A 24,354-nucleotide genomic window follows, 5' to 3' on the forward strand; every position below is an offset into this window, starting at 1 on the left:
ATTTCCCCCGGCGCCATCTGTGTACACATTCATCTCCAGTCCTTCCAGATCACACGCCAGATATCGGAGCTCTACCTGAAGCTCCTGTCTGTCTCTTCTTCTAACCTTTCCCTCCTGCGCGTGTTTGTGTTTGCACAATCCTGTGTGTTTCATCCAAACAAAGCCAAATCTCCCTGGATTGTAAATAGCAGTTGGGCGAAAACTAAAGCCAAGCAGACGAGCAGGGACCCCGTGCTTCACACACGCCCTGTTCACAGCTGAGGGGTGTGTGTGTGTGTGTGTGTGTGTGTGTGTGTGTGTGTGTGTGTGTGTGTGTGTGTGTGTATGTGTTTGTGCGCGTGTGTGTGTGTGCGTGTTTGTGCGTGCGTGTGTGTGTGTGTGCGTGCGTGTGTGTGTGTGTGTGTGTGTGTGTGTGTGTGTGTGTGTGTGTGTGTGTGTGTGTGTGTGTGTGTGTGTGTGTGTGTGAGGGAAAAGAGAAACAATGTGTGACAGAAGAAGAGTGTGTGACACAGAAAAAGAGCACAGCAACAAAGCACAAAAAGAGCGAACGTGACGGTCGAGAGAAGAATCCTGGGTGAGACTCAAACCGACGACCCCGTCTGGTTAAACAGCAGAGACCCCCCACACACACACACACACACCATCACCAAACCTGAAGCATTCTCCTGATACCGAAACACAACCATAACTGAGGATCTGAAATAAATAATGGACATTTTAGGAAAGATGCTTTTCTGCCAAAATCAGACTGACTCAGCAGCTACAACCGATTTCACACTTTGGGGTTTTTGTATAAAAAAAATGAAAAAACATGAAAAGATAATTAGCGAAGTCAAGGTGTTTGGTGGATGTGACTCATTTATTTAGTGCTTGTGGGCAGAGGAAGGCTTCAGTTACCTTAATGCAGCCGCTGCGCCTTTATTTTGATCTCACTCGGGTTGATCCCAAACAATGTAAAGGAGAAGGTGAACAGTCCCAGTCATTGTCATTGTGCCCAAAGCCTGAGCCTGACAGCGACGCTGCTGCTGAGTCGTCCTCAGACAGAGCGGCAGCAGAGCTGGCGTCTCTGCTGGAACGCGTAAGTCACAAGTATTAACGTGTGGGTATTTTTAGCTGAGCTTATGTTGTTTTGTTGGGAGGGAAGTCTGGTGGAGCAACGACACTTCTCAATAAATGAATATTATTCACGAACAGCGTCCAAGGGCGCGTTACCTCTTTGGTGGCGAGAGCTGAGGTTCTGTTTCCCTGCACCAGGTGACGTTTACCAAGAGGAAGTTCGGTCTGATGAAGAAGGCGTACGAGCTGAGCGTCCTGTGCGACTGCGAGATCGCCCTCATCATCTTCAACCACTCCAACAAGCTGTTCCAGTACGCCAGCACCGACATGGACAAGGTGCTGCTGAAGTACACGGAGTACAACGAGCCCCACGAGAGCCGGACCAACGCCGACATCATCGAGGTAACGCGTGGGGGGGTCCCGACTTCAGGTCCGAGCAGCGCCCTGTCGCTCAGAACCCATCGATTGGTCGAATGTGAGGGCAGACAGCGATGAGCTTGTTCTGGAGTCACGAGGGACGGCGGTCCCAGATCTGTGTTTGTGTTCCGTGGTTCTACATGGTTCCACATGGGTCTACATGGTTCAGTGTGGTTTTACATGGTTCTACATGGGTCTACGTGGTTCGACATGGTTCTTTGTGGTTCCACATGGGTCTACATGGTTCTATGTGGTTCCACATGGGTCTACAGGGTTCTATGTGGTTCCGCATGGGTCTACAGGGTTCTATGTGGTTTTACATGGTTCTACATGGGTCTACGTGGTTCGACATGGTTCTTTGTGGTTCCACATGGGTCTACATGGTTCTATGTGGTTCCACGTGGGTCTACAGGGTTCTATGTAGTTCCACATGGGTCTACAGGGTTCTATGTGGTTTTACATGGTTCTACGTGGTACTACGTGGGTCTACGTGGTTCGACATGGTTCTTTGTGGTTCCACATGGGTCTACAGGGTTCTATGTGGTTCCACATGGGTCTACATGGTTCTATGTGGTTCCACATGGGTCTACAGGGTTCTATGTGGTTCCACATGGGTCTACAGGGTTCTATGTGGTTCCACATGGGTCTACAGGGTTCTATGTAGTTCCACATGGGTCTACGTGGTTCGACATGGTTCTTTGTGGTTCCACATGGGTCTACATGGTTCTATGTGGTTCCACATGGTTCTACAGGGTTCTATGTAGTTCCACATGGGTCTACAGGGTTCTATGTGGTTTTACATGGTTCTACATGGGTCTACGTGGTTCGACATGGTTCTTTGTGGTTCCACATGGGTCTACATGGTTTTATGTGGTTCCACATGGGTCTACAGGGTTCTATGTGGTTCCACATGGGTCTACAGGGTTCTATGTGGTTCCACATGGTTCTACATGGGTCTACGTGGTACTACGTGGGTCTACGTGGTTCTACGTGGTTCTATGTGGTTCCACATGGGTCTACAGGGTTCTATGTGGTTCCACATGGGTCTACAGGGTTCTATGTGGTTCCACATGGTTCTACATGGGTCTACGTGGTTCTACGTGGGTCTACGGTTCTTTTTCTTCCCGTGCCTCAGTTCCAAACGTCCTGTTCGATCCGATGCTGAAGACGAACACGTGACTCCAGCCATCTGCACCGTCTCTGCCAGGTTTTGATTCGCAGCCTATGGAAACAAAGCATCGTCCCAGGAGCCGTGACCTCTGGCTTTGAATGATGAATTTTCAGGCTGTTCTATCAAATGTGTTATTGGTAGAAGCCCAGAGGAAGCTTGATTCGTCCTGAACCTCTGGGAGACTCTGCTCACCTCCAACAGCGGCTTTTCGAAGCCCTGCACAAACACGTAAGTGGCTCTGAAGTGGACCGTCGGTGCGGGTCCTACTTTGGCTGCTGGGCAAACTGTGGGTCAGAACCACACGGTTCTACGCTGTGTTGATGGAGCAGTGATGTTGGTGTGATCACGTCCTTTAATGAAGCCTAGAAGCTCCAACATCGTAGCGCTCTCGTGTTTGACCACCACAAATCCAGTCTGCTTCAGTTTGTGTTCAGTGTGTTTGCACTGGTTTGTTTCCCTTTGTGCTGAATGAACTAGTGAACATGCTGATTAGTCCATTGCAAACAGCACAAAGGGAGATTGTGTCGATCTGTCACAGCCGAAGCTGCATCTCAGGAAAAGCTTTAACCCCTTAATCGAGTCGTTTGACTCATCCTCGTCGTCGCCAAGGGAAACGCTGGTTTCTGACACTTGAACTTCCTAGTGGTGAAAAGGAGCTCCCAGTGGGAGGGAGGCCACGGTGGCCCAGTCTCCTCCTCCACGTCCTGACTCACGCTCACGGCCGTCCCCTCCGTGTAAGTGCATGCGGCGCAGCGTCGGCTGCTCGCGGCCACATCAGCTCAAGCTCCACTGGCCGTGTTTGTGTCTGTGTTTGCATGAGAACCCCTCATCCAGTATTCAGGCTGGTGAGCGCGTCCCACATGGAGGCCTCACGTCTGCTCCATCCAGCTCCGCCTTCAGCTCGAGGCCTTTACAAACTCTACCCACTTTGTCCTCGGCTGCATCGTTGCGCCGCATGAGGCAGGTGCGATCTGCCGGCTGCTTCCTTTAAAGTGGTAAGTGTGACGTGGGCATTTGAGCAAACGCTGCTGTTACGGAGTCGGGTCTGACTTGATGCTCGGCGTTATTTGGGCCACGTGGAGGAAGACGTTCAAACAACAGCAACACTGAATGTTTGGACTGATGAATTATACAATGGTTGTAAGTTAAAGGTTCTCTGCACGTGAGAGCGAGAGAGAGAGAGAGAGAGAGAGGGAGAGAGAGAGAGAGAGACTAGAGAGAGGACGAGAGGAGAGAGAGCAGAGAGAGGAGAGAGAGAATGCTGGAAAGATGATCGGGAGAGAGAGAGGACTTCGAGAGAAGACGATGGAGAGGGGAGAGAGAGGAGAGAGGGGAGAGAGAGAGAGAGAGGAGAGAGAGATAGAGCTCTCTCTCCTCTTTCTCTCTCTCTCTTTCTCTCTCTCTCTCTCTCTCTCTCTCTCTCTCTCTCTCTCTCCATTTCCAGGTTTCATAGGGGTGATGTCCTCATCACCACGGCCACAGGAGTAATGACTGAGGAAGAAGGAGAAAAGTGGGGTTTAGTGCCAACACATGCGTATGCTGTTCTTGACATCAGGGAACACAAGGTGGGTGTAACTGAAGTACACACTTATTCTGCTACAAAAACCAGAAAAGAAACCAGCAATAAGCTGAAAAATCAGTTCTTTGCTTTGCTTTTAGCAGAAAGCAGATACTGTAAAGCACAGCTGCAGCGTGTTAATGTCATGTGTTCCTGCAGGGAATGCGTTTCCTTCAGCTGAAGAATCCATGGAGTCATTTGCGGTGGAAGGGGCGCTACAGTGAGCGGGACGAAAAGAACTGGACCCCTGAACTCCTCAAATACCTCAACTTTGACCCCAAGACAGCGCAGAAGTTCGATAATGGTAGGATAGGATACGACTTTATTAATCCCACAATGGGAACTTTTTGTGTGGACAGTGTGCAGCCCAGGACAGAGCTGAAGCAGCTTGTTGAGTCTCTTCCTGTCTCTGCCTGCACTGCCGCCCCCCGCACATAACTCCATACAGAACTACTGAGGCCACCACTGTGTCAATGAAAGTCCTTAGCATCTGTCTGCTCACACCACAGGACCTCGCTCCAGCTTCTTCCTGTAGCTGTCCTTGCACCTCCTGATTTTATACTGTATACTAGCTCCCTCTGCACTCTGTGCAGTTCTTCCTTGTCCCCTGAGAGAAAGGCCCTCTTCTTCCCATTTAGAAGAGCCTTCAGCTCAGGAGTGACCCAGGGCTTATTGTTGGAAAAGCATCGCATTGTCTTTGTTGGCAGTGTTTTCCACACAGAATTGATATAGTCCGTTATGCAATGTGTGATGCTGTCAATGTCCTCTTCATGTGGACCGCAGAGAACTGCAGTCTGTGGTGGTACACACGGTCCTGCTTCTGGTTAATAGCTACAGTGTGTCAGAGCCCAATATTTAAAGTCAGTCGGCAGGTATTAGTGCAAAAACAAATGGTCCCTTTTTCCTGGTTGAACCCTGGGTCAGAGGTCAGAGGTCAACCTTATACTGCAGCTCCATCTGTGTTATACTAAGCTTTTGTTGCCCTCCAGGTGTTTTCTGGATCGCATGGGAGGACCTGTGTCAGTACTATGATGTCATTTACCTGAGCTGGAGTCCTGCACTATTCAAAGAGTCCTCCTGCATCCACAGGTGTGTGTGTGTGTGTGTGTGTGTGTGTGTGTGTGTGTGTGTGTGTGTGTGTGTGTGTGTGTGTGTGTGTGTGTGTGTGTGTGTGCGTGTGTGTGCGCGTGCGTGTGCGTGCGTGTGTGTGTGCGCGTGTGTGTGTGTGTGCGCGCGCGCGCGCGTGTGCGTGTGCGCGCGCGCGCGCTCTGGGTGACATGTACCTGTAAGTACTCGGTACCGGAGCCACAGTCTAAAACGTGATTTGTGTCTTGTGCATCGTGAGCAGTAGCTGGGATGGGAAGCAGGGCCCAGTGAAGGATGTCTACAGTCTGGCCAACAATCCCCAGTACAAGCTGGAGGTTCACTGCCCAGCAGGGGGCGCTGCGGTGTGGGTGTTACTCACCAGGCACATCACTGACAAGGTAGAAACACTGCTCATAAATACTGGTTTTACTTAAATGCTGGTGTTGTAGTCTTCACTTTTATCTAAGTGATGTGTTTTTATGATGTCTAGGATGATTTTGCACAAAACAGAGAGTTTATCACACTGGTGGTTTACAAGACGGACGGGAAGAAGGTTTATTACCCAGGTAAGGTTTGATTAATGTCTTTGCTGCTCACCGTGAGGTGTGAGGTGCTGTAGCCTTCAGTCAGCTCTACAGAGACGCTCATCTTGTCCTCGCTGCACAGCCGACCCGCCTCCTTACATCGATGGCATCCGCATCAACAGCCCGCACTACCTGACCAAGATGCGTCTGACCAGCGCTGGCACACACACCTTCACGCTGGTCGTCTCCCAGTACGAGAAGCAGAACACCATCAACTACACGCTGCGGGTGAGATTCTACACAAATGCAAACGTTTTACTTTGGAGGAGTAGCAGGAAGTGTTTATTCTCCTGCATAGTAATGCTCTGCTGCTCATTTTTCAGTTCTCTGGTTCTACTGTGCTGCTGTGGTCGTTACTGTAGTTCACACTTTAATTCCTGCCTCCAGTACTTTTCCGTGAAAGTGGTGCTGACACCAAGCACTGACTCGTTCAGAGTCTGTAGGTTTTATTTTTGGGGGCCAGTATTTCACGAGTCTGGTGTTTGTGTGCGTGCATGTGAGACCCAAATGTTCAGCATTTCTACTTCCTAAAGGACTGAGGACGGGTTCATACTGAATTCACCTATGAAGTCCTTTGCTTCAGCTCAGATTTCTCTGATCTGTCTTTTTTCAGCACTGATATCAAAGGTCTGCTTTGTGTCTATGTAGTCATGAATAAATCAGCAGCTTCTCTGGTTGGAAATCTGAAGGATGGAGATCATAGAACTGCTGTTGACTGTTTTTCTCTACAGATTCTGTTTATACTTTGCTGATTTCTCTCTCTAACACATCATCATCTCTTATGTTGATAGTTTTTAAACCCAACCGGATCTTTCTTTATCATGTCTTTTTAGGTTTACGCCGGGTGCAAATTCACATTTTCAAAGATCCCGAGTCCTTTTACTGCCACCAAAAGGGTATGTGAACCATCCTACACAGGAAACACGCGTGCATTTAGTTTTTTAGCCCGTTTGTGATGCTCTCCTTGCTGCAGATCAACGGCCAGTGGAAAGGTCTCAGTGCCGGAGGATGTGGCAACTATAAGGACTCGTACAAACACAACCCCATTTATCAGATGAACCTGGAGAGGTCAGGACCGCTGCTCATCGAGCTCCGAGGATCCAGGTCTGACTAGTACCCAAGGAAGTGTCTTGGTTTTAGCCCACAGTTGGCATTTAGCCTGAAGCTGGAGGTAATTGTGTGTCTGTGTTCAGGCAGTACAGCGTTGGTTTTGAGATGGTGACGGTGTCGACGGTGGGGGATCCGGGCCCGGCAGCTTTTCAGAAGAAGAGCAGTGGCGACTACAGGTGCAGTAGCTTTATAAAGCCACACATGGAGGTTTCATGGCAGGAAGCCGTCAGACGCTTCATCAGCTCAACTGGGTCCCAGGCTTGTTCTCCGTTAAAGAGCAATAACAGAAATAACTAATAAATAATAATAAGGGGACAGTAATTCAAATGGTCACATTTAAGGACAGATTTGATGCTGTGGGAACCTAAAGCGACCTTGTAATTACACATGCATGACATTCTGCATGCACAATCTGCCTTAGTGACGTTCTGTTACTGTGTATGTTTGGTGCATTTGGTTGGACAGTGAAGCTGACTTTGACTTGCTCAATACTGTAATGGAACCATAACAGTTTGTAAAGATTCAGTCTCATCCTGTCCCTCTCTTTCTCCAGATGTGGTTTCTGTTACTTGGAGCTGGAACATGTCCCAGCAGGCATCTACAACGTCATCCCCACCACCTTCTTACCCAAACAGGAAGGGCCTTTCTTCCTGGACTTTGGCAGCACTTTGCCCCTGAAGGTCTCTCAACTCCAGTGAGGAGAGAGGGGATCAACAACATCCGTAAAACCCAAAGAGCCCCGAGTGGGACTGCTCACACCACGTTGATGCGCCATCTCAAGCAACCTGTCTTCGCTCTACAGAATCAATCACTGCTGTGAACTTCAATCCCAAAGACATAATAATAAGATGCCAAACATCAAACGACACACACACAGTAATTCCAGTGGTCCCATAATAGACTGTATGTACCTCCACCACACAGACAAGTAGCATCTCATCTAGTTTAATTGGATGACGCAGGAATTAAAAGATTTATATGAACATCAGTCTCCATCTGCAAAATGTGGCTCAGTCTCACAGCGACAGTGAAAGGGAAGTGTCCACGTGCACAAAGCCAGGTTTTCTATTTTGCTGTGGCAGAATTTGACTGACCAGCATGTAGCTCAAATCCTCAACCACTGAATCAGTGATCACAGAATCAGTGCTGAACTTTGGTGTTGTGGCTGAAAGGGATCAAATCCCTGCACATTCCTGCATCTCTTGCACATACGTACAGTTTGGGGGGAATGTTCAAGTTAAACCTCATAGTGTTTGAGTTTTACTGCTGGATAAAAGCAGCCCAGGGACTGGATCATTTTTCCAGACAGTCGTGTAGAGATGGCCAGGAAGCACCGGCCAGTCGTTCAGGGCACAGCTGGCAGCATGTGTGCTAGATTCACGTCCATCAAAAGCAAACATGCAGAGAGAAAAGGAATGAGTGGGTCAGCAGACACCTGGGGCCAGGTGATGTCAGTCAGTCTTAGTTGTAGGTTTTCTCAAATGCCCTTGAAGGTTATTTTCTATCTCAGGAGCACAGCAGCACCACAGGGAATTTGCTATGGCAGCAGGTGAATGACGTCACGATGTCTGGATGTAACAGCTGAGACACTCACATCAGCGCTGGGACAGGAACCACACAACGTGTGTTCATGTTTGTCTGCAACCTTAACGGGTCTTTGTTTTGCCTGTACACGTCTTCTCTTTACTCCTTTTGGTTTGTTAGCACTTTTTAAAAAGCATTTCTCCATTTGATTATTGTCAAACACAATGCATGAAAACATTAGCATCACATGGAAGCAGTGAGTCACAGTCAGAGGCCGTTGTGTTGCAGTAATCAGTCATCCTTCAGCACCATATAACGAGCCCATCGTTACAGGTGGGAGCAGAAACCGCTCTGAAGGACGAAAGTGGCCTTCAGCCAATGTCCTTCAGCCTGAAGGTACTGGAAGGTGGTGAAACTTTTCTACTAAGAAGAAGAAATCCAGATGGCGTGACTCAACCTTCAGTTCAGCTCCAAGTAAAATCATTCTGAGAATGAAAGTGTCCACAGTTTGTCTAAATAATCTGAGCTCTCCGGTACCAAACACGTCAACTTCCTGACAACTGCGTCTTAAAACCTAAGGTGTGATTACTGCAGGAAGCTGACCTTCAGTGAACACGTAACCTGTCATCAGTCGGGCTGGTCATCGATGCTCTAAAACCAAAAGCTGCTCTAAGCAAAGGTCAGGCCTCCGTTGCAGCAACATTCATCTACAAAGTTTAGTTATTCTCATTAAATTCATCATTGTATTCAATAAACACATTTTTTATTTGTCCTGATGAACTGATTGTTCTCCAGAACTCGCCCCTTGTTTAGTCATTGTAGTGTTTCAGCACTTTGAGCTCACATCTCATGCAGACTGCATTGAATCTGTTTAATTTTAGGCCCAGTACTTTATATATTTAATCCTTATGAAAACCACAAGCTTCATTCATCATGCATTATTTCAAGGTGTTAACTCAACAAAAAAGCTTTAAATGTCAAAATATTTCAGTCAATTATTTACTTGATGATTATTCACAATTCTTGCCAACTCAGTTATGAGTTTTCAATAAGTTAACTCATTTGTAGATGCAACAGTCAGCTCTTCTAGGACTGATGTAAAGTTTGTAGAATGTACATTTAATGTTATTGGGCTGAAGTGTTCAATATTTGAATACATAAAACTATATTTAAATCTTTAATGCTTTGATTTTTTAAGTTGAAAATACCAGACAGCTTTATTATGATGCATTAAAACAGCTTGCTTCTGTAGTATAGTACTGTCAAAAAATCCTTTTAGTAGAATATGTTGTCAAAAAAAGTAATTAATGACTGTTTTGACAATTCACTTAACAAAAACATGTATAGTATGTTGTCAAAGAAGTCGTAAAAGGCCTCATGATGTAATGTGGTGAACTGGTGAAAGTCTGATCCAGTTTCCTGTCCTCTCACTTCATCACACTTCAAAGCAGTGTAGTAGAAAACAACATGTACAACATTCATGAATTTACACAGTTTAACTTTTATTTTTAACACAGTTAATGTGTCTTCAGGATTTCAACTGTAACAATAAAAAGCTTACGGAGCAGAATTACTGACAATAATAACAGAATGAGATGTGAAGCTTTCAGCTGATTAACAGCTGATCACCTGGAGATGTAGCATCTACGTAGCTAAAGGTGCGCACACACACACACACACACACACACACACACACACACGCACGCCCTTCACTAAGACATTTAAACACACTTGCTCTTTGTCGGGTTCAAGAGTCCAAAGGTGCAGAGTTTTTCATGAGGAGCTGAAGTCACAGCTGCCAGGATGCAGCTACATTTGCACAGGCGGCCGTGACATTCAAAGCCTCCGTCATGGGGTTTGGAGCAGTGCAGCTGCAGCTACAGCAGCCAGAACGGTTCGGTGGTTCTGAGTGGGCCGGTCGGTGTCGCCTCCTCAGACTCCTTTGACCAGGACCACGGCCTTCTGGGAGCAGCTGTCCGTGTTGTTGGAGCGCGGCCGGCGCAGGTTCAGGAAGCTGAAACGAGCCTCCAGACTGAAGCTCTTCCTCAAAGCGGCGGCCGAGCGGTTGTTGTTGGTTGCGCTCGTGGCAGCGTTGTCCAGATCGGCCTCAGCGCCTTCTGCCCGATCGCCTGCCGGACAGAAGGTCAGTGAATGCCTCAGTAACCAAGTGTTAAAACAGCGGACAATAAGTTTTATTCATTTAAGTCTTAGCAACTGAACTACCTCATAAGTGAGACAACAGAAACCCTGTCTGTAATAATGCACTGCAGAACGGCTTGATGCTCCACTGGTCTGTGTTAAACTGACTGATGTGCCCTGATTCACCTCCTCTGCAGGTGAAGCTCAGCTCACTGTCACTTTGATTAATAGCTGCCATTAGCGATGGAGCGGCTGAGTGGGGCAGGTAGCGAACGCTGCCTTTTACCCAGAACAGTCTGCGACTCCGTCCATCTCCCTTCTGTTTCACGTGTTGTGTTTCTCACTAGAAGCAGCAGCTGCAGCTGTTACAGCTAATCTGCGCCTCAACAGTCAAAATATGGATCTATTTCCATCTCTCAACTTACTTTTGGTGTTTAAATTTACTGTTGAGATTAATTTTCATACTAATTAAACGTGGTTGTTTTGTGTTGTTCAGATGTAAACAAACTACACCTGTCTCCTCTGTCCTACAGACTCGACGCCGTGCTGCAGTGAAAGACACTCACCTCTCTCCAGGTCGCACTCGGGCGAAGACGCTCCGCTGCACTCGCTGCGAGGCCCGAGCACCGGCGAGATGAGGCCGAAGTCAGACAGCGACACGGTGCTGGGAAGGTCCAGGCTGCAGGGCCTGGAGCGAGGAGGCGGGGAGGAGGGGGAGGAGGGGGAGGAGGGGGAGGGCGAGGGAGACGGGGAGGACGACGCGCAGGACGAGGAGCTGGTGAAGGTGCAGGGCGACAGGAGCTCCTGAGGGCTGCTGGGAGTCGAACCCAGGCTGCAGGTGGAGCGAGTCTCTGAGTCGTCTTCAGACATGATGCTGCCGCCGACGCAGGCCTCATCGTCGAAACACACAGACGCCACTGCAGCGGGGAGAACAGGGAAGCCTTTACATATCGGCACAACAAAGACATCACATCGCAGCGTTTCTTTTTCCCTGATGTGAATCTGAGCAGTTAAATTGTCAGAGACTCGGTTACCACGGCAACGCCAGCTTACGTCGTCCTTAGCCATGTTAATAGGCTGAAAATGCAGTTCTCATTTCACTGATTTGACCCCTTTAATCACTGATTTATCCAAAGGGAACTGCAATTTAAAAAACCAAGAAAAAGGTTATAAACAAAACCGTTGTTAGCAGTTTTTTGTAACTTTAGCCTTCATTGAATGTTTAACTCAGTTTAACTCCAGTAATTGTTGCCTTGTGCCCAGACACCCTCTGCCCTTCAGCTCTTCTCTTTAACCTTGGCCTGTGTTCAGCTTTCCAAGAATCCTAATCAGGAGTTCAGAGAAGCAGACAGATGCTCACTGTGTCACTCTCCGGGGTTTTCAGAGCACAAATAGAATCACAAATTGGGTCTTTTCTGCTCACAACATAAACGTGCTAAATGTGATTCTCCTCTTGCAGCCGTGTTACAAAAAGCACAACAGCAGCTACAGCTCATTACAGCCGGTCACAGTGAGCGTCTTAGTCTCAGACTCACTGGAAACTTCATCCGAGTCCAGCTTAAAGCTGGCGCCGTCGCCCTCGGCGCCGTCGCCCACGCCGCCGTCGGCGCCGTCGCCCTCGGCGCCCACGCCGCGCCCACGCGGGCCCATGGCCGAGCTCCGGCGCCGCTCGTGGATCTCGTCGGAGATCATCTCCAGGCTCCTGAGCGCCGCCTTGTAATCGGCTTTGGCCTGAGACAGCCTGGCCTGGTGCTCGTCCACGTTCTTTTTCAGGTTCTGGAGGAGGAACAATGACAGAAATGAAAGGTTCTGTGTCATTTATCCTTCTGTTTGTTATTCAACGTGTTTTTCACAGACGTTTGCTTTCCCTGACATTTGAATTAAAATAACATCAGGCCGAGTGCTATGGGTGGGATGTATGTATTGATATTACCTAATGTAACTTATAAAACTGTGGTTTGCTGCACCCACACTCATGTCACAGCTCTTTTTTCTCAACAACACAAACAGCTGCGACTGGTGCTTGATTAAGGAGGGAGGAAGCAGCTCCACAGTGATGTGATGCTAAAGGCTTAAATGATCTGAGCCACACGTCTCTTTCTCCAACAGAGGAACGAACGTCACCCACCTCCAGCTGCAGATAGTACTTCGCCTTCATCTCAAAGTAGGGCCTGTGGACGAGGACAGATTAGATCAGAGGGGAAAACGTAACCCAGCAGAGCGGTGGCCACGTCGTCACCATGGCAACCGGGAGGAGAAGGAGGTAAAGGGGCTGTGATGTGGGACGAGTGAACGCTGCTGAGCCGATTAACACCGAGCTGAGAAGAGACAGCGAGAGTGGATCCAGGAGGAAAAAGGAGCTGCTTTGAACCCAGCACAAACATCGTCATCGTCTTCGATCTGGAAGACTGAGACGCTTTTAAAATGAGGGGTTTTGGGTCGTGTGCTGATTTGTTTTAGGTGTCACCTGTTGGTTTCATTTCCTTTAAGTCATTAAAGCGAAACTGGTGACTGATTTCGACTTTCAAACCAGCGGTTTCTCTGCTTTCAGCTGAAGTGGGAACGTCACCGACGAGCAGCTGACCCCACGTCACCACCTGCAGCCTCCACTCGTTTGGGGCTCAGGGTTGTGGTCACACAGCTGCTGGAACGGTGATACGGGACATGGCGGCGTGAGTGAGATGCAGACGCTGTGGCTCGTACTTGGACTTGCTGATGGTGCGTTTGAGTTTCTTCTCCAGCTGTTTCATGCGGCCCGTCGCCTCCGTGTATTTGGCTGCCGTCTCCTTGTGCATCAGCTCGCTTCTCGTCTTGGTGTGTTCTGCCTCCATCACCTGTGAAATCAGAGCTCAGCGTCAGCGTCATCCCCCCACCTTCCTCCCCCACCCGCCCCCCCATCCTCACCCGCTGGGTGGCGTGGTTCAGCATCTCCTGCCAGGCAGAGTCAAACTGGCGGGTGTCCTCCTCCAGGAGCCTCTGCTCGGCCAGCGAGATGGTCTCCTTGGCCGCACGCAGAACCTCGGTGGCTCTGTGGAAGTCCTGCGTGGCCTTCTGCGCCTCCAGCTGCGCCTGGACGACACAGAGCAGCTCGTGATTCACAGCCTGAGCGTCTGGGCTCAGCGCTGCAGAGCAGTGAGAGTGGGGAACCCAGTCTATGCAGGTTTCCCAGTAACAGACTAAACCAGTTAGAAACAGAAAACCTCAGCTGAGCCGCGTTACGTAAGAGGGGAGAGACGTCACTGGTCTGATTGTGTCCAGCTGCGTCAGTCTGAATGGATGCGTTATGTGAAAGCTCTGTACGCGCTAATGATGTAAAGCAGGAGAAACGGGAGGATGCAGAGTGAAACGCAAGCAGTAACACACAACCCAACCTTTGGTTTCTAAATGTCACCGCAAACATCTCATCAGCGGTTTGATCTGCAGTGACTGGAGGAGCTGTCAGGACGGGACGGCGGGCTGGAGGTGAACCCAGTTACCTCCAGAGGATCGGACGCTCGCACGCTGCTGCAGCCACTGCTTGAACTGATACGGGTTAGAGTAGGAGGCTAAGCTGCGCCGGGCTCAGACTCACGTCACCACATGCTCACTGTGATTTCATTATCGCTGCTCATCGACTTGCCGTCGCAGCAGGACCTGAACAACCCGGGCCTTGTTCCAGTCATGTGGTCTGGATGCCACAGGATCCACTCCTGGTGGGACCCATCACGTCAGCGTGTGGTCAGTGAGCAGCAGTCAGGAGCAGTGAGGAGCAGTGAGCAGCAGTCAGGAGCAGTGAGGAGCAGTGAGCAGCAGTCAGGAGCAGTGAGGAGCAGTGAGGAGCAGTGAGCAGCAGTCAGGAGCAGTGAGGAGCAGGAGCAGCAGTCAGGAGCAGTGAGCAGCAGTGAGCAGCAGTGAGCAGCAGTGATGAGCAGTGTGGAGCAGTGTGGAGCAGTGAGGAGCAGTGAGGAGCAGGAGCAGCAGTGAGGAGCAGTGAGGAGCAGTGAGGAGCAGTGAGGAGCAGTGAGCAGCAGTGAGGAGCAGTGAGGAGCAGTGAGGAGCAGTGTGGAGCAGTGTGGAGCAGTGAGCAGCTGTGAGCAGCAGTGAGCAGCAGTGAGCAGCAGTGAGCAGCAGTGAGCAGCAGTGAGGAGCAGTGAGGAGCAGGAGCAGCAGTGAGGAGCAGTGTGGAGCAGTGTGGAGCAGTGAGGAGCAGTGAGCAGCAGTGAGGAGCAGTGAGGAGCAGTCAGGAGCAGTGAGGAGCAGTGAGCAGCAGTCAGGAGGTGGAGCAGCAGGAGTGAGGAGCAGTGAGCAGCAGTGAGCAGCAGTGAGGAGCAGTGTGGAGCAGTGAGCAGCAGTGTGGAGCAGTGTGGAGCAGTGTGGAGCAGTGTGGAGCAGTGAGGAGCAGTGAGCAGCAGTGAGGAGCAGTGAGGAGCAGTGAGGAGCAGTCAGGAGCAGTCAGGAGCAGTGAGGAGCAGTGAGGAGCAGTGAGGAGCAGTCAGGAGCAGTGAGCAGCAGTCAGGAGCAGTGAGTAGGTGAGCAGCAGTCAGGAGCAGTGAGCAGCAGTGAGGAGCAGGAGCAGCAGTGAGGAGCAGGAGCAGCAGTGAGGAGCAGTGAGGAGCAGTGTGGAGCAGTGTGGAGCAGTGTGGAGCAGTGAGCAGCAGTGAGGAGCAGTGAGGAGCAGTGAGGAGCAGTGAGGAGCAGGAGCAGCAGTGAGCAGCAGTCAGGAGCAGTGAGCTGCAGTCAGGAGCAGTGAGGAGCAGTGAGGAGCAGGAGCAGCAGTGAGGAGCAGTGTGGAGCAGTGAGCAGCAGTGATGAGCAGTGATGAGCAGTGAGGAGCAGTGAGCAGCTGTGAGGAGCAGTGAGCAGCAGTGAGGAGCAGTGAGGAGCAGTGAGGAGCAGTGATGAGCAGTGAGCAGCAGTGAGCAGCAGTGAGGAGCAGTGTGGAGCAGCAGTGAGGAGCAGTGAGGAGCAGCAGTGAGGAGCAGTGAGGCGCAGTGAGGCGCAGTGAGCAGCAGTGAGGCGCAGTGAGCAGCAGTGAGCAGCAGTGAGCAGCAGTGAGCAGCAGTGAGGAGCAGTGAGCAGCAGTGAGGAGCAGTGAGGAGCAGTGAGGAGCAGTGAGGAGCAGTGAACAGCCGTGAGGAGCTGGAGCTTTGCTCTGGCACCACGCCAGCGCTCAGAGCAGCTTCACTGAGACGCTGCCGTCTCCTCCCTGGTGCCACGTTCCCCATGAGAACCCGTCCTCCACGCGCTTGGCCCGTCTCCATCCGTCCCACCCACCTCAGCTACAGACGCTACAGAGAATCAAGGTGAATGACTTTCTAGTAAACAAAGCCTTCTTTCATTATCTGCCAGACTTCATCTAAAAAAAGACCAGTTTTGGTTCATGCTGAGCTGCCGACCTTTAGTTCTGCATGTTCAGAGGTTTGTTCTTGTTTTTCACCAGTTTATTCGCAAAAACTAAAAGTAGATTTGAGAGCGTGTGTGAGATCAGCAGAAGAAGGAAGAAGTTAGCTTCTCCTGACTCCTCCTCTCGTCCCAGTTCCTCGGCTGCAGGCGACGCTGTCACTGCTGGTGTTCAAAGGCAGCGAGGAGCCGAGACGAGAGGCGAGCGAAGGAGGAGACGCTCATTTAAGATGCACGAGTCAGAAAACCAGGTCAACGGGAATTTAAAGAGTCAGTCGATCCGACGCTTGAGTCCAGAGCACGAAGCAGCGCAGGGACGCGTACGCGACCGAAGGACGGAGGGCAGAAAAAGACAGGAGAGAGAGACAAGAGACGACAGGACGCCCTTCAGCAGCCACGTTTCAGACTCTCTGTTTTAAAGCTGAAGCTGAGACCTCGTGGTGAAACAGGAAAGGCCTGAACTGTGGCCGCAAAGGTGGAAGAACACAGTTGAGAAAAGGCCCCCGCATGACGCGGCGCTGCCACTTCCTCTTCTCTCTCGCTCTCTCGTCATCTTCAACAACAGCTTCGAACTCGACTGGTTTTGGTTTGGTCATGTTTTGGCATTTTCCTTTTTTCCCTCCTCCGTTTCCATGTCTGTCGTCTTCCTTCCTTCCACCTCAGCTGCTCCCTGGTCATCGTCCTCTTGTCCCCTCTCCATCCGAGCAGCTTGCCTCCATCGCTTCCTCGCTTCCTGGCTTCCTTCCTTCCTTGCTTGCTTCTGCTTCATGTTTCCCACCTCATCTTTTTACTCGCCACATGCATTTCTGGCTAATTGTCTTCCCTCGGTTTCTGCCTCCACATCAGCTTCTCTCCCTCCCTCTTCATATTTGAATGGCTCTACATGCAGACGATGACAAACACGTGTCAGTAAAACAGCAAGTGTGGAACCGCAAGAACCCAGAGATTCCCCCAGGAGCGAAAACTATTTGCCTCCACTTCAATTATTCAAGAAACCCTTAAGGCTTAAATGAACTCACTCGGAGAAGAATGAAACAAAGCTGCAGAACAAGAAGCAGTTCAAATGTGTGGTTATTGATTATTGTGAAAGTTTGTTGTGGTTGTTTGTTTTTTTGTCAAACATACAGAATTGTGTTTGCAGTTTTAAAGGATGAAAACTGTCTTTGAGCACAATGGCTTCAATGGCATGATGTGGTCTAGAACCATCAGAACTAGAGTGGACCATCCAGTCAGGAACCAGAGAACCCAGCGTTCCCTCCTACAAGACTTCAACGCTTTGAGCAGAAAACAGAAACAGAGACTTCCACGTCGCTGCTGTTGAGCGTGTTCTGCTGTCATTCGCCACAGATGACTTACTGAACTCAATCATCCAGAAAGCTAGAGATTTTCCAGAAAAAGTGATGTAGATGCTGCTATGTCAGCTCCTCTAATTCATTTATACACTTCTCTAAACAGAAACCATGATATAAAGCAACAGCATCGATTAAAGACGGTGGTTCAGACCACGTGAACACTGTAAACACACAGTGTTTTGTCTCAGAATCCCCGACTAACCTCAACCAAACCAGTCAGACTCCAGACCTTCAGCAGCAGCAGAAGTCCTCAATGAGCAGAGGCTCCACGTTAGCAGCAGCCTAACAGGTAGAGCCGGATCAGGACGAACACTTTCAGCACATGGAGGCCAGAATGACTGAGCATCTGGTCCCACACAGCAGCACTGTGTGCAGCTCAGGCCTGTCAATCATCCTGCCTCGGCCGGTGACTCCTCCAGGAGGAACCAGGAGGCGCGGTAATTAAAGCTTCATGTCTTTAATAGTCCCTCAGTGAGGAAATTTCATCTCACAAACAGCTCAGACACAATAAAAGAATCAAGTAGCTGAGTTGGCAGAGTACAACACTGTACAGAGTGAGCATGGAGTCATAGGTGGGGTTATTGTTGTTAGAGTTTGACCTCCTCGTGACAGGACGCCACGTTTGAACTTCTTTATGTTTAACTTTGTTTGAGAGAATTGGCTTAAATGCAATTAAAAGGTTGGATCTGTGGTGACAGGAAGCAGCGCTGCCTCAGACTCAACAGGAGCCTCCTGTCAAAGCTGACATTGTGTATTAGACCATCAGGTCTCTGCAGTAATTCCACTGTATCTGGTCACATGTTGCGCGTTTCTTCCTCTCTGAACCAAAGCTCGTTTTGCGTCACTGCATCAAACTTCAAACAATCAATTTGAGTTTGTCTGATCTAAACGCTCCCTATTCCTCTGAGTCCCCGTCCGAGTAGAGCGTCCTGATCTGTCCGGAGGCACCAAGCCACCCTGTCCGTCCTCCAGCACTCAGTGGGTTTGGACACAAGCTCCTTTAAATGCTCACAGGCTCAAAACAACCAGCGGGGACAAAAGGGACGTTCCTGAGTGAGAACGGTTCTCGTTAAACAGTATGTGAGGAAATCGGACCTTGCTTCCCTTTCTGAACGTTAACGTTAGTGGAGTTTGAGCCTCGTCACCCTGACTAACTTCCTCAGACGCTGTCCTGCTCATCAGCCGGTTCAACCTGTGGAAGAGGCCTGAACCTCTGGGTTTGCTCACACAGGTGGATTCTTACATAAACAGCCAACTGATCCAGGATCTGCTGCGTTACTACCTGCACCCAAACATGTGACTACACATAAACCAAACAGTTTGGCTTTGATAATTGAATGTTGAAGACTGGAGCCAGTGGGAAAACCCCTGATTGTTCTGCAGCACAATGACTCACTGGCTGCCAGAGATGCCCGATATGCAAATGCAGATTATACAAAGCTCTCAGGGCTCAGCTGCACGTTATCTCCTCTCTGGAGTCAAGGTCGACCTGAGTCATTGTCTGCGCCCGGTGCCGCCTCCGGCAAATACTGTGTTTCTTATGAAGCTGGGAGGGAATGCGATGGAGGGAGGATGGAGGGAAGGAGCAAGGTTTCCAGTCGGGTTGAACCGACGCAGCTCAGGAGGAACAGGAGGACGCTGTGGATGCTGTGGATGCTGTGGATGCTGTGGATGCTGTGGATGCTGTGGATGCTGTGGATGCTGTGGATGCTGTGGATGCTGACTAACTGAGGATCTTTATGTGGTTTTCTGTATATCACAGTTTGTTATCAGCTCACACACAAGCAGAGTCTTTGTGCCTCAAGTCATTTATGAAATATTTATATAATCAGAAATGAGGCTGGAACAAATGTGTGACAAATAAAAGAAAACAAGGCATCAACTGAATTAGGAAAAAAAGAAAAAAAGACCCACAGAAGAAAGACGAAAGGAAAACACATGAAAGAAACAAAACCCTGAGGAGCCGTGTTTACAGAGCGAGAGTCATATGATCAAACCAGAAAGTGTGAAAGACGGAAGGCAACACGAGGACAAAGAGCCTCAGTGCTGAGTCTAATCTTAGTCTACTGATAAAGTGAAGCGCGTTAGCAGTGGGTGTGATGGACGGTACCGAGCCAACAGAACCAGACCCAGAGACGCTTCCTAGCAGCGCCGCTCGTGTGTGTGCGTGTGTGTGCGTGTGTGCGCGTGCGTGCGTGCGTGCGTGCGTGCGTGCGTGCGTGCGTGCGTGCGTGCGTGCGTGCGTGCGTGCGTGCGCTGTCACACCGATGCCGGTGACGCGTCTGAACTGGGCTCACTGGGCAGACTGGGAGCGAGCTTCAGAGCACTGGGCCCGAAGGTCACGCTCGCTGCCGCACACGAGCCCTTCTTTAACCAGGACACAGAAACAACATGCGGACATAAGTTGAAGTAAATGTAAAACGTAAAACCTCCCCACTGTTTGTGACAGGTAGAAGGAAGCACAACAATCACACAAAGCACATCCTCATCTCAGTTCCTCCACAGAGGCCAGCGACGCATCATCACACCTGCTGCAGCTGAAGCTGAGAGCTTCACAAAGGGCAGCGCACAAAGAGGAAGTCCAACACAAACGCTTTCAACACTGCCTGTTTCTCAGCGCGTCACCTCGGAACATTATTCGTGTCTATGTGTAAACGTGAGCTCCACTGAGCTTCCTCTGGAGGCTGCACAATGAGGCCTTGTGGAAGCAGTCGCTGCCTGAGCTTCTGCAGCCGTCACATCTGCACAGGCTCTGCTCTGAATGAGCAGGTGCCGCTTCCCCCTTTATTATCACCCTTCACGCACACTTCACTGAAACGGGAACTGAAACTAGGTCCAAAACCTGCATCTCAACTCGCCGCGTGTAATCCTCCCTTCATCAACTAAAAGCTGTGCAAGAAGCACCCTCGGTTCCGGCCCACTCACCTGCCGGGCCAGGCGCCGGGCCTCCCAGTACGGCTTGGACTCCTCCACCGCTTTGCCCATCTTCTTCACCTGCTCATCCAGCTTCACCGTGGCCTCCACCAGAACCGAGCGGAACTTCTGCCTCGTGTCCTGGAGAAATCGACAACAAAAGGATTTGGCTTCAGTAAACAGATCCATGCGGTGTCAAAGATCATCAACGAAGCGCATGCAGATAAATGTGAGACACCGTCCGTAACATCAGGAAAGTCAAGTTAAACGTCACTCAGACTAAACCCAACACTTATTAAAAGCTTTAACTAGAAGTTACAGCTTTGACCTCAGTGGAGGAAGACTCTCGTGTTTCACAGATAATGGATGAAGCTCCATAAAGGTGTTTGACTTGATGAATCTGTGGCGTGAGCATCAGACATCGCTGTCAAACTAAAAAAACCTGCTGATGCTCCCACAAACATCAGGTGAAGAAGCGAGAAGAAGCGCTGAACCATGCGCTGCGCGTGAACCGCTCTTTGTCGACTGAGGAATCAGCTGCTTGGTTTTGAGCCTCGGAGCATTGAAAGGAGCTCGTGTTCGTTCTTCAGTCCATCACAGACGCAGACGCAGCCTTGATGCATTAACTGGTCTAATCCTTGTGAGCAATAAATGCATCCAACAGATTCTCTTTATAACCTCCTCCATGTCAAACTATCCACAACCAACACTGTTACACAACCATTACACAATTATCAGAGTGAAAATCTTTTTACTTCAACCACTTATGGAAATGCCTCATTGAGACGTTGTTATTTTCCCACTGAAAACTTAAAGCCGGGACCGAGTCCTTGGAAGGAGCTTTTAGCTCAGCGTCTCACAGGCCGCGCAGGGTTTAGACTCGTCTGATGAACGGCAGACGGAGGACGGCGGCCGTGACCGCAGCAGGTTGTGGGGAAGTCGCCCACAGTGTGAGAAATCGGCCATCGTGTGTTTCACACTTCTGGAAACTCCTGCATAAACCTGAAGGTGTGATTCACACTTGGAGGGACTTCACATGAAGGATGTTGGTGGAGTTGTGCCGTCGGTCCACAGCTGAGGAGCTGAACAGTGACGGTGCGAGGTCTAAGTGCTGACTTCAGGGAATCGTGACCCTTTGTTCCCTTTGTTGGCTTTTTTATAGACTCTATTTCCACACAGCTCGTTCAGCGTCAACGCCCTCGAGTCAAAGTGTAGAGTCAGAACTTCAACATCAACATGGTTGTTAAGTTTTGAGCCCACCGAGCTGAAGACAGCAGCTACGGGCGAAAGTGGACCAGGACCAGGACCAGCGTCTGCTTTGGTTCCGGTCTTTCACCCGTCAGTCGGTCCTGGGAGATTAAAGCATCTGGATGAACTGGAAACTAAAACGCTGCCTGCTCAGTGTTTTTCCTCTGAGACAAAAGCTCGGCTGCACAAAGAAACCTCACACTGAGACTTAGTTGAGTAGCAGTGACTCATCGCTCAGAAATGATTAGACGAAGACGAGAGCAGGAGAATCTCCACTTTAACGGTTGTGCCTGTCACAGCAATAATTCCAGGTCAAAACTTAGTCTGGATGATTTTCCTGTTGATGCTGTCGTCGGCCGGTCAAGGAGCCTTACGGCACATTCCTAATTAGCATTCAGCACATTCCTTCTGCTGCTGATCCCGTTTCAGCAGAACAGACCTCAGCTCCATAGTAGTCACTTATGAACAAGCTGAACCAACTGCACTTACTCAGAGTTCTAATCCGGCACCTGTCAGCTGCCCGACCAGCACCGTGTCCAATTGGACCTTCAGCCCCCGAAGCCACACGCAGCCGGTGACCTATAAACCATCACCAGTTATTGGAGTTTGACTTGATTTTACAACCAGGTGGTTTAGTGAATGGCCCTGATTTATAGATCATCAGTGATCAGGATCTCCTGATCCCCACAGACGGCCCAGTAAAACCACTTCCTGCCCAGATGAGTTTATTGCAGCACAATACAGTGAATCTGGGCCTGACAACACTGGACACAGGGCAACTCCTTGACCAGACAAACCTGCTGACACCGAGCTAAACCTGAACTTCACCGAAGGATTCTCCGATGGACAAAGGTCGGCTGTAATTCAGTTCAGAAAGTGCTGCATCTGCACAGAGTGATGCTTCAGAGCAGCAGGAGGAAGCGAGCGGACAGGTTCATCTCACAGGCTGTCAACACACCGGCTCCGTGTGTGTGTGTGTGTGTGTGTGTGTGTGTGTGTGTGTGTGCGTGTGTGTGCGTGTGTTCGCACACGTGTGTGTGTGTGTGCACGTGTGTGTGTGTGCACGTGTGTGTGCGCGTGTGTGTGTATGTGTGTGTGTGTGTGTGCACGTGTGTGTGTGTGTGTGTGTGTGCGTGTGTCTACACCGACTGACCTCCAGCTCCAGCTCACATCTGTTGATGTTGTCAGTGGACTGGTTGAGTTTCTCCAACTCCCCCTGGAAGAGTCAAAACATCAGGAAGGTGAAGACGATGGTTTGATTCAATTCAATTTAATTTACATGGCACCAAATCACAACAAAGTTGATGAGGAGGTAGCAAAGAAAACAGATATGCAAATGACCCATAAACATCCGGTGCAGACAAAACAAAGAAACAGTTCTGCAGCTGTCATTTCTCTGCTTTGTTCTCGTGCCTCTAGATTTTAAATATTTTATTATACAACGAAATCAGTGAAGGTAAAATGCACCTGAAGACTTCATTAACTTTAAATGTTAGTCATCGGTTTTTACACCTGTGACGAACCTGAAGCCTCTGACGCACTGAGTCAGTGATTCAACACTCACCATCCGTTAAGGACAAAACGTATGAATCAAATGCCCACTGATTGTGAATAAATCCATTACGTGGCGTCCAGAGGCTGAAGGAGGAAAGCTGTGTGTCACAATGAAGCTTCACTTTGAAAAGCGCTGCATTTGATTTGTCTTTGTAATAAACGAGCCCAGGAGCCCTTGAGTTTATTGTGTTAAAGCTCCAAACGTCAGCTCTGCTTAAATGAACGTGAACTGGAGCGGTTTTATCCAACATGTCTGCATCTCTATTTGCTCGTAAAGCAGAAAGGCGTCACGGGCGCATTTCACTGTATTCACTTATCATGTCTGCAGTGAACGAAGCCGTAACTGCGGTCGCACCTGGATTCTGGGGTCCAGCTCCTCGTCCTCATAGGCGGCCTCGTCGTCGGACCTGGGCTCCTTCTGCAGCTGATCCATGATGACACGGACTCGGCCGAACAAAGAGGACGGACCCTGAACGCACCACGGGCGCGGCGCAGACCTCACGCAGCCTAGACGAGCCTGCGGTCACAGGGGCTTTGGGTTCGGAACATGCTCGTCCGCATCCAGCGAGCAGCACCGGCGGTGACGGTGTCCGTGTTTCTACTGGAGCCGCAGCTGAACCGACCCGAGTCGACTCCGGAGCGGGAACGCCCCCTGGAAGGCGGTGACGGAGTACGGAGGCCGCGAGGCGGCCACATTTAGGCGTGGGAAAAACTACACTACAAAACATGAATGCGTAAATACGTGTAGCTAATGCTGCACCTAATATTTATTCATTTATAAATTATCCCATTTTTGTAATTATTTGTTTCTTTATGAGTCAGTATCACTGTGACTAGGAAGGAACTGAAAGTGTAAATATCTGATGAAACCTAATTTAGGGACTTTGTTTAAACAGGTGATATTTTGTCAGTAATCAGTCAGTAATAGTTGATGCAAATCAGTTAAGTATAGAATGATCCTGACTGATTATGGTAAAATAGATTTTACCATAAGAGTAATAACTTAAACTAAGTAAACTAAAACATGCATTTAAATGTTGGCCACGTTTTGTGGACTGGGTTCATCAGACAATCAGAAACGCAGCTTGTGTTCACAGCGTGAGAGGTCGACGCGTCCTGTGACCAGCACCGCAGACATACAAACGCTTCCCACTGACCTCAGCGCAGCGATTAGAGCTGCAGAGCCCTGACATCACACTACCATGGAGGCTTAATATGGGCTGAACACTAAATGAGGTGTCATTACTCAGAAGCTGCTTGGAC

At 49.7% G+C, this 24,354-nt stretch overlaps 2 protein-coding genes across 3 annotated transcripts in view; one reads left to right on the forward strand and one right to left on the reverse strand.

The window, feature by feature from the left end:
* capn7 (calpain 7) overlaps nt 1-9,286 on the forward strand; it is a 13,711-nt gene extending 4,425 nt beyond the window's left edge. For both annotated transcript variants that reach the window (XM_029128307.3, XM_029128308.3), the window contains exons 12-21: nt 4,089-4,209; nt 4,362-4,506; nt 5,192-5,291; nt 5,551-5,686; nt 5,779-5,854; nt 5,955-6,100; nt 6,706-6,768; nt 6,846-6,976; nt 7,066-7,158; nt 7,536-9,286. In XM_029128307.3, the coding sequence (XP_028984140.1) occupies nt 4,089-4,209; nt 4,362-4,506; nt 5,192-5,291; nt 5,551-5,686; nt 5,779-5,854; nt 5,955-6,100; nt 6,706-6,768; nt 6,846-6,976; nt 7,066-7,158; nt 7,536-7,680 (1,156 nt within the window). In that variant the 3' untranslated portion in view covers nt 7,681-9,286. The remainder of the gene's footprint in view (nt 1-4,088; nt 4,210-4,361; nt 4,507-5,191; nt 5,292-5,550; nt 5,687-5,778; nt 5,855-5,954; nt 6,101-6,705; nt 6,769-6,845; nt 6,977-7,065; nt 7,159-7,535) is intronic.
* A 701-nt stretch (nt 9,287-9,987) lies between these two features.
* sh3bp5b (SH3-domain binding protein 5b (BTK-associated)) lies at nt 9,988-23,755 on the reverse strand. Its single transcript, XM_029128309.2, has 9 exons — nt 23,447-23,755; nt 22,691-22,753; nt 20,302-20,430; nt 13,550-13,714; nt 13,349-13,479; nt 12,774-12,816; nt 12,181-12,421; nt 11,212-11,562; nt 9,988-10,635 (listed from the first exon to the last, which is right to left on the reverse strand). Exons 1-9 carry the CDS (start codon nt 23,522-23,524, stop codon nt 10,439-10,441), a joined length of 1,398 nt encoding a protein of 465 aa, XP_028984142.1. The 5' UTR covers nt 23,525-23,755; the 3' UTR covers nt 9,988-10,438.
* Between the last annotated feature and the right edge of the window lie 599 nt (nt 23,756-24,354).

This window comes from Betta splendens, chromosome 16 (genome assembly GCF_900634795.4).
Source record: "Betta splendens chromosome 16, fBetSpl5.4, whole genome shotgun sequence".
Lineage (NCBI taxonomy): Eukaryota > Metazoa > Chordata > Actinopteri > Anabantiformes > Osphronemidae > Betta > Betta splendens.

Excerpts from the sequence above, each read along its gene's own strand:
- sh3bp5b (XM_029128309.2), bottom strand. The coding sequence starts at position 23,524 with ATGGATCAGCTGCAGAAGGAGCCCAGGTCCGACGACGAGGCCGCCTAT. Across the intron at positions 20,431-22,690 it reads GATGTGAGCTGGAGCTGGAG|GACACGAGGCAGAAGTTCCG; the intron begins GTCAGTCGGTGT and ends CGATTTCTCCAG. Across the intron at positions 10,636-11,211 it reads CGAGTGCGACCTGGAGAGAG|GCGATCGGGCAGAAGGCGCT; the intron begins GTGAGTGTCTTT and ends TCTGTCCGGCAG.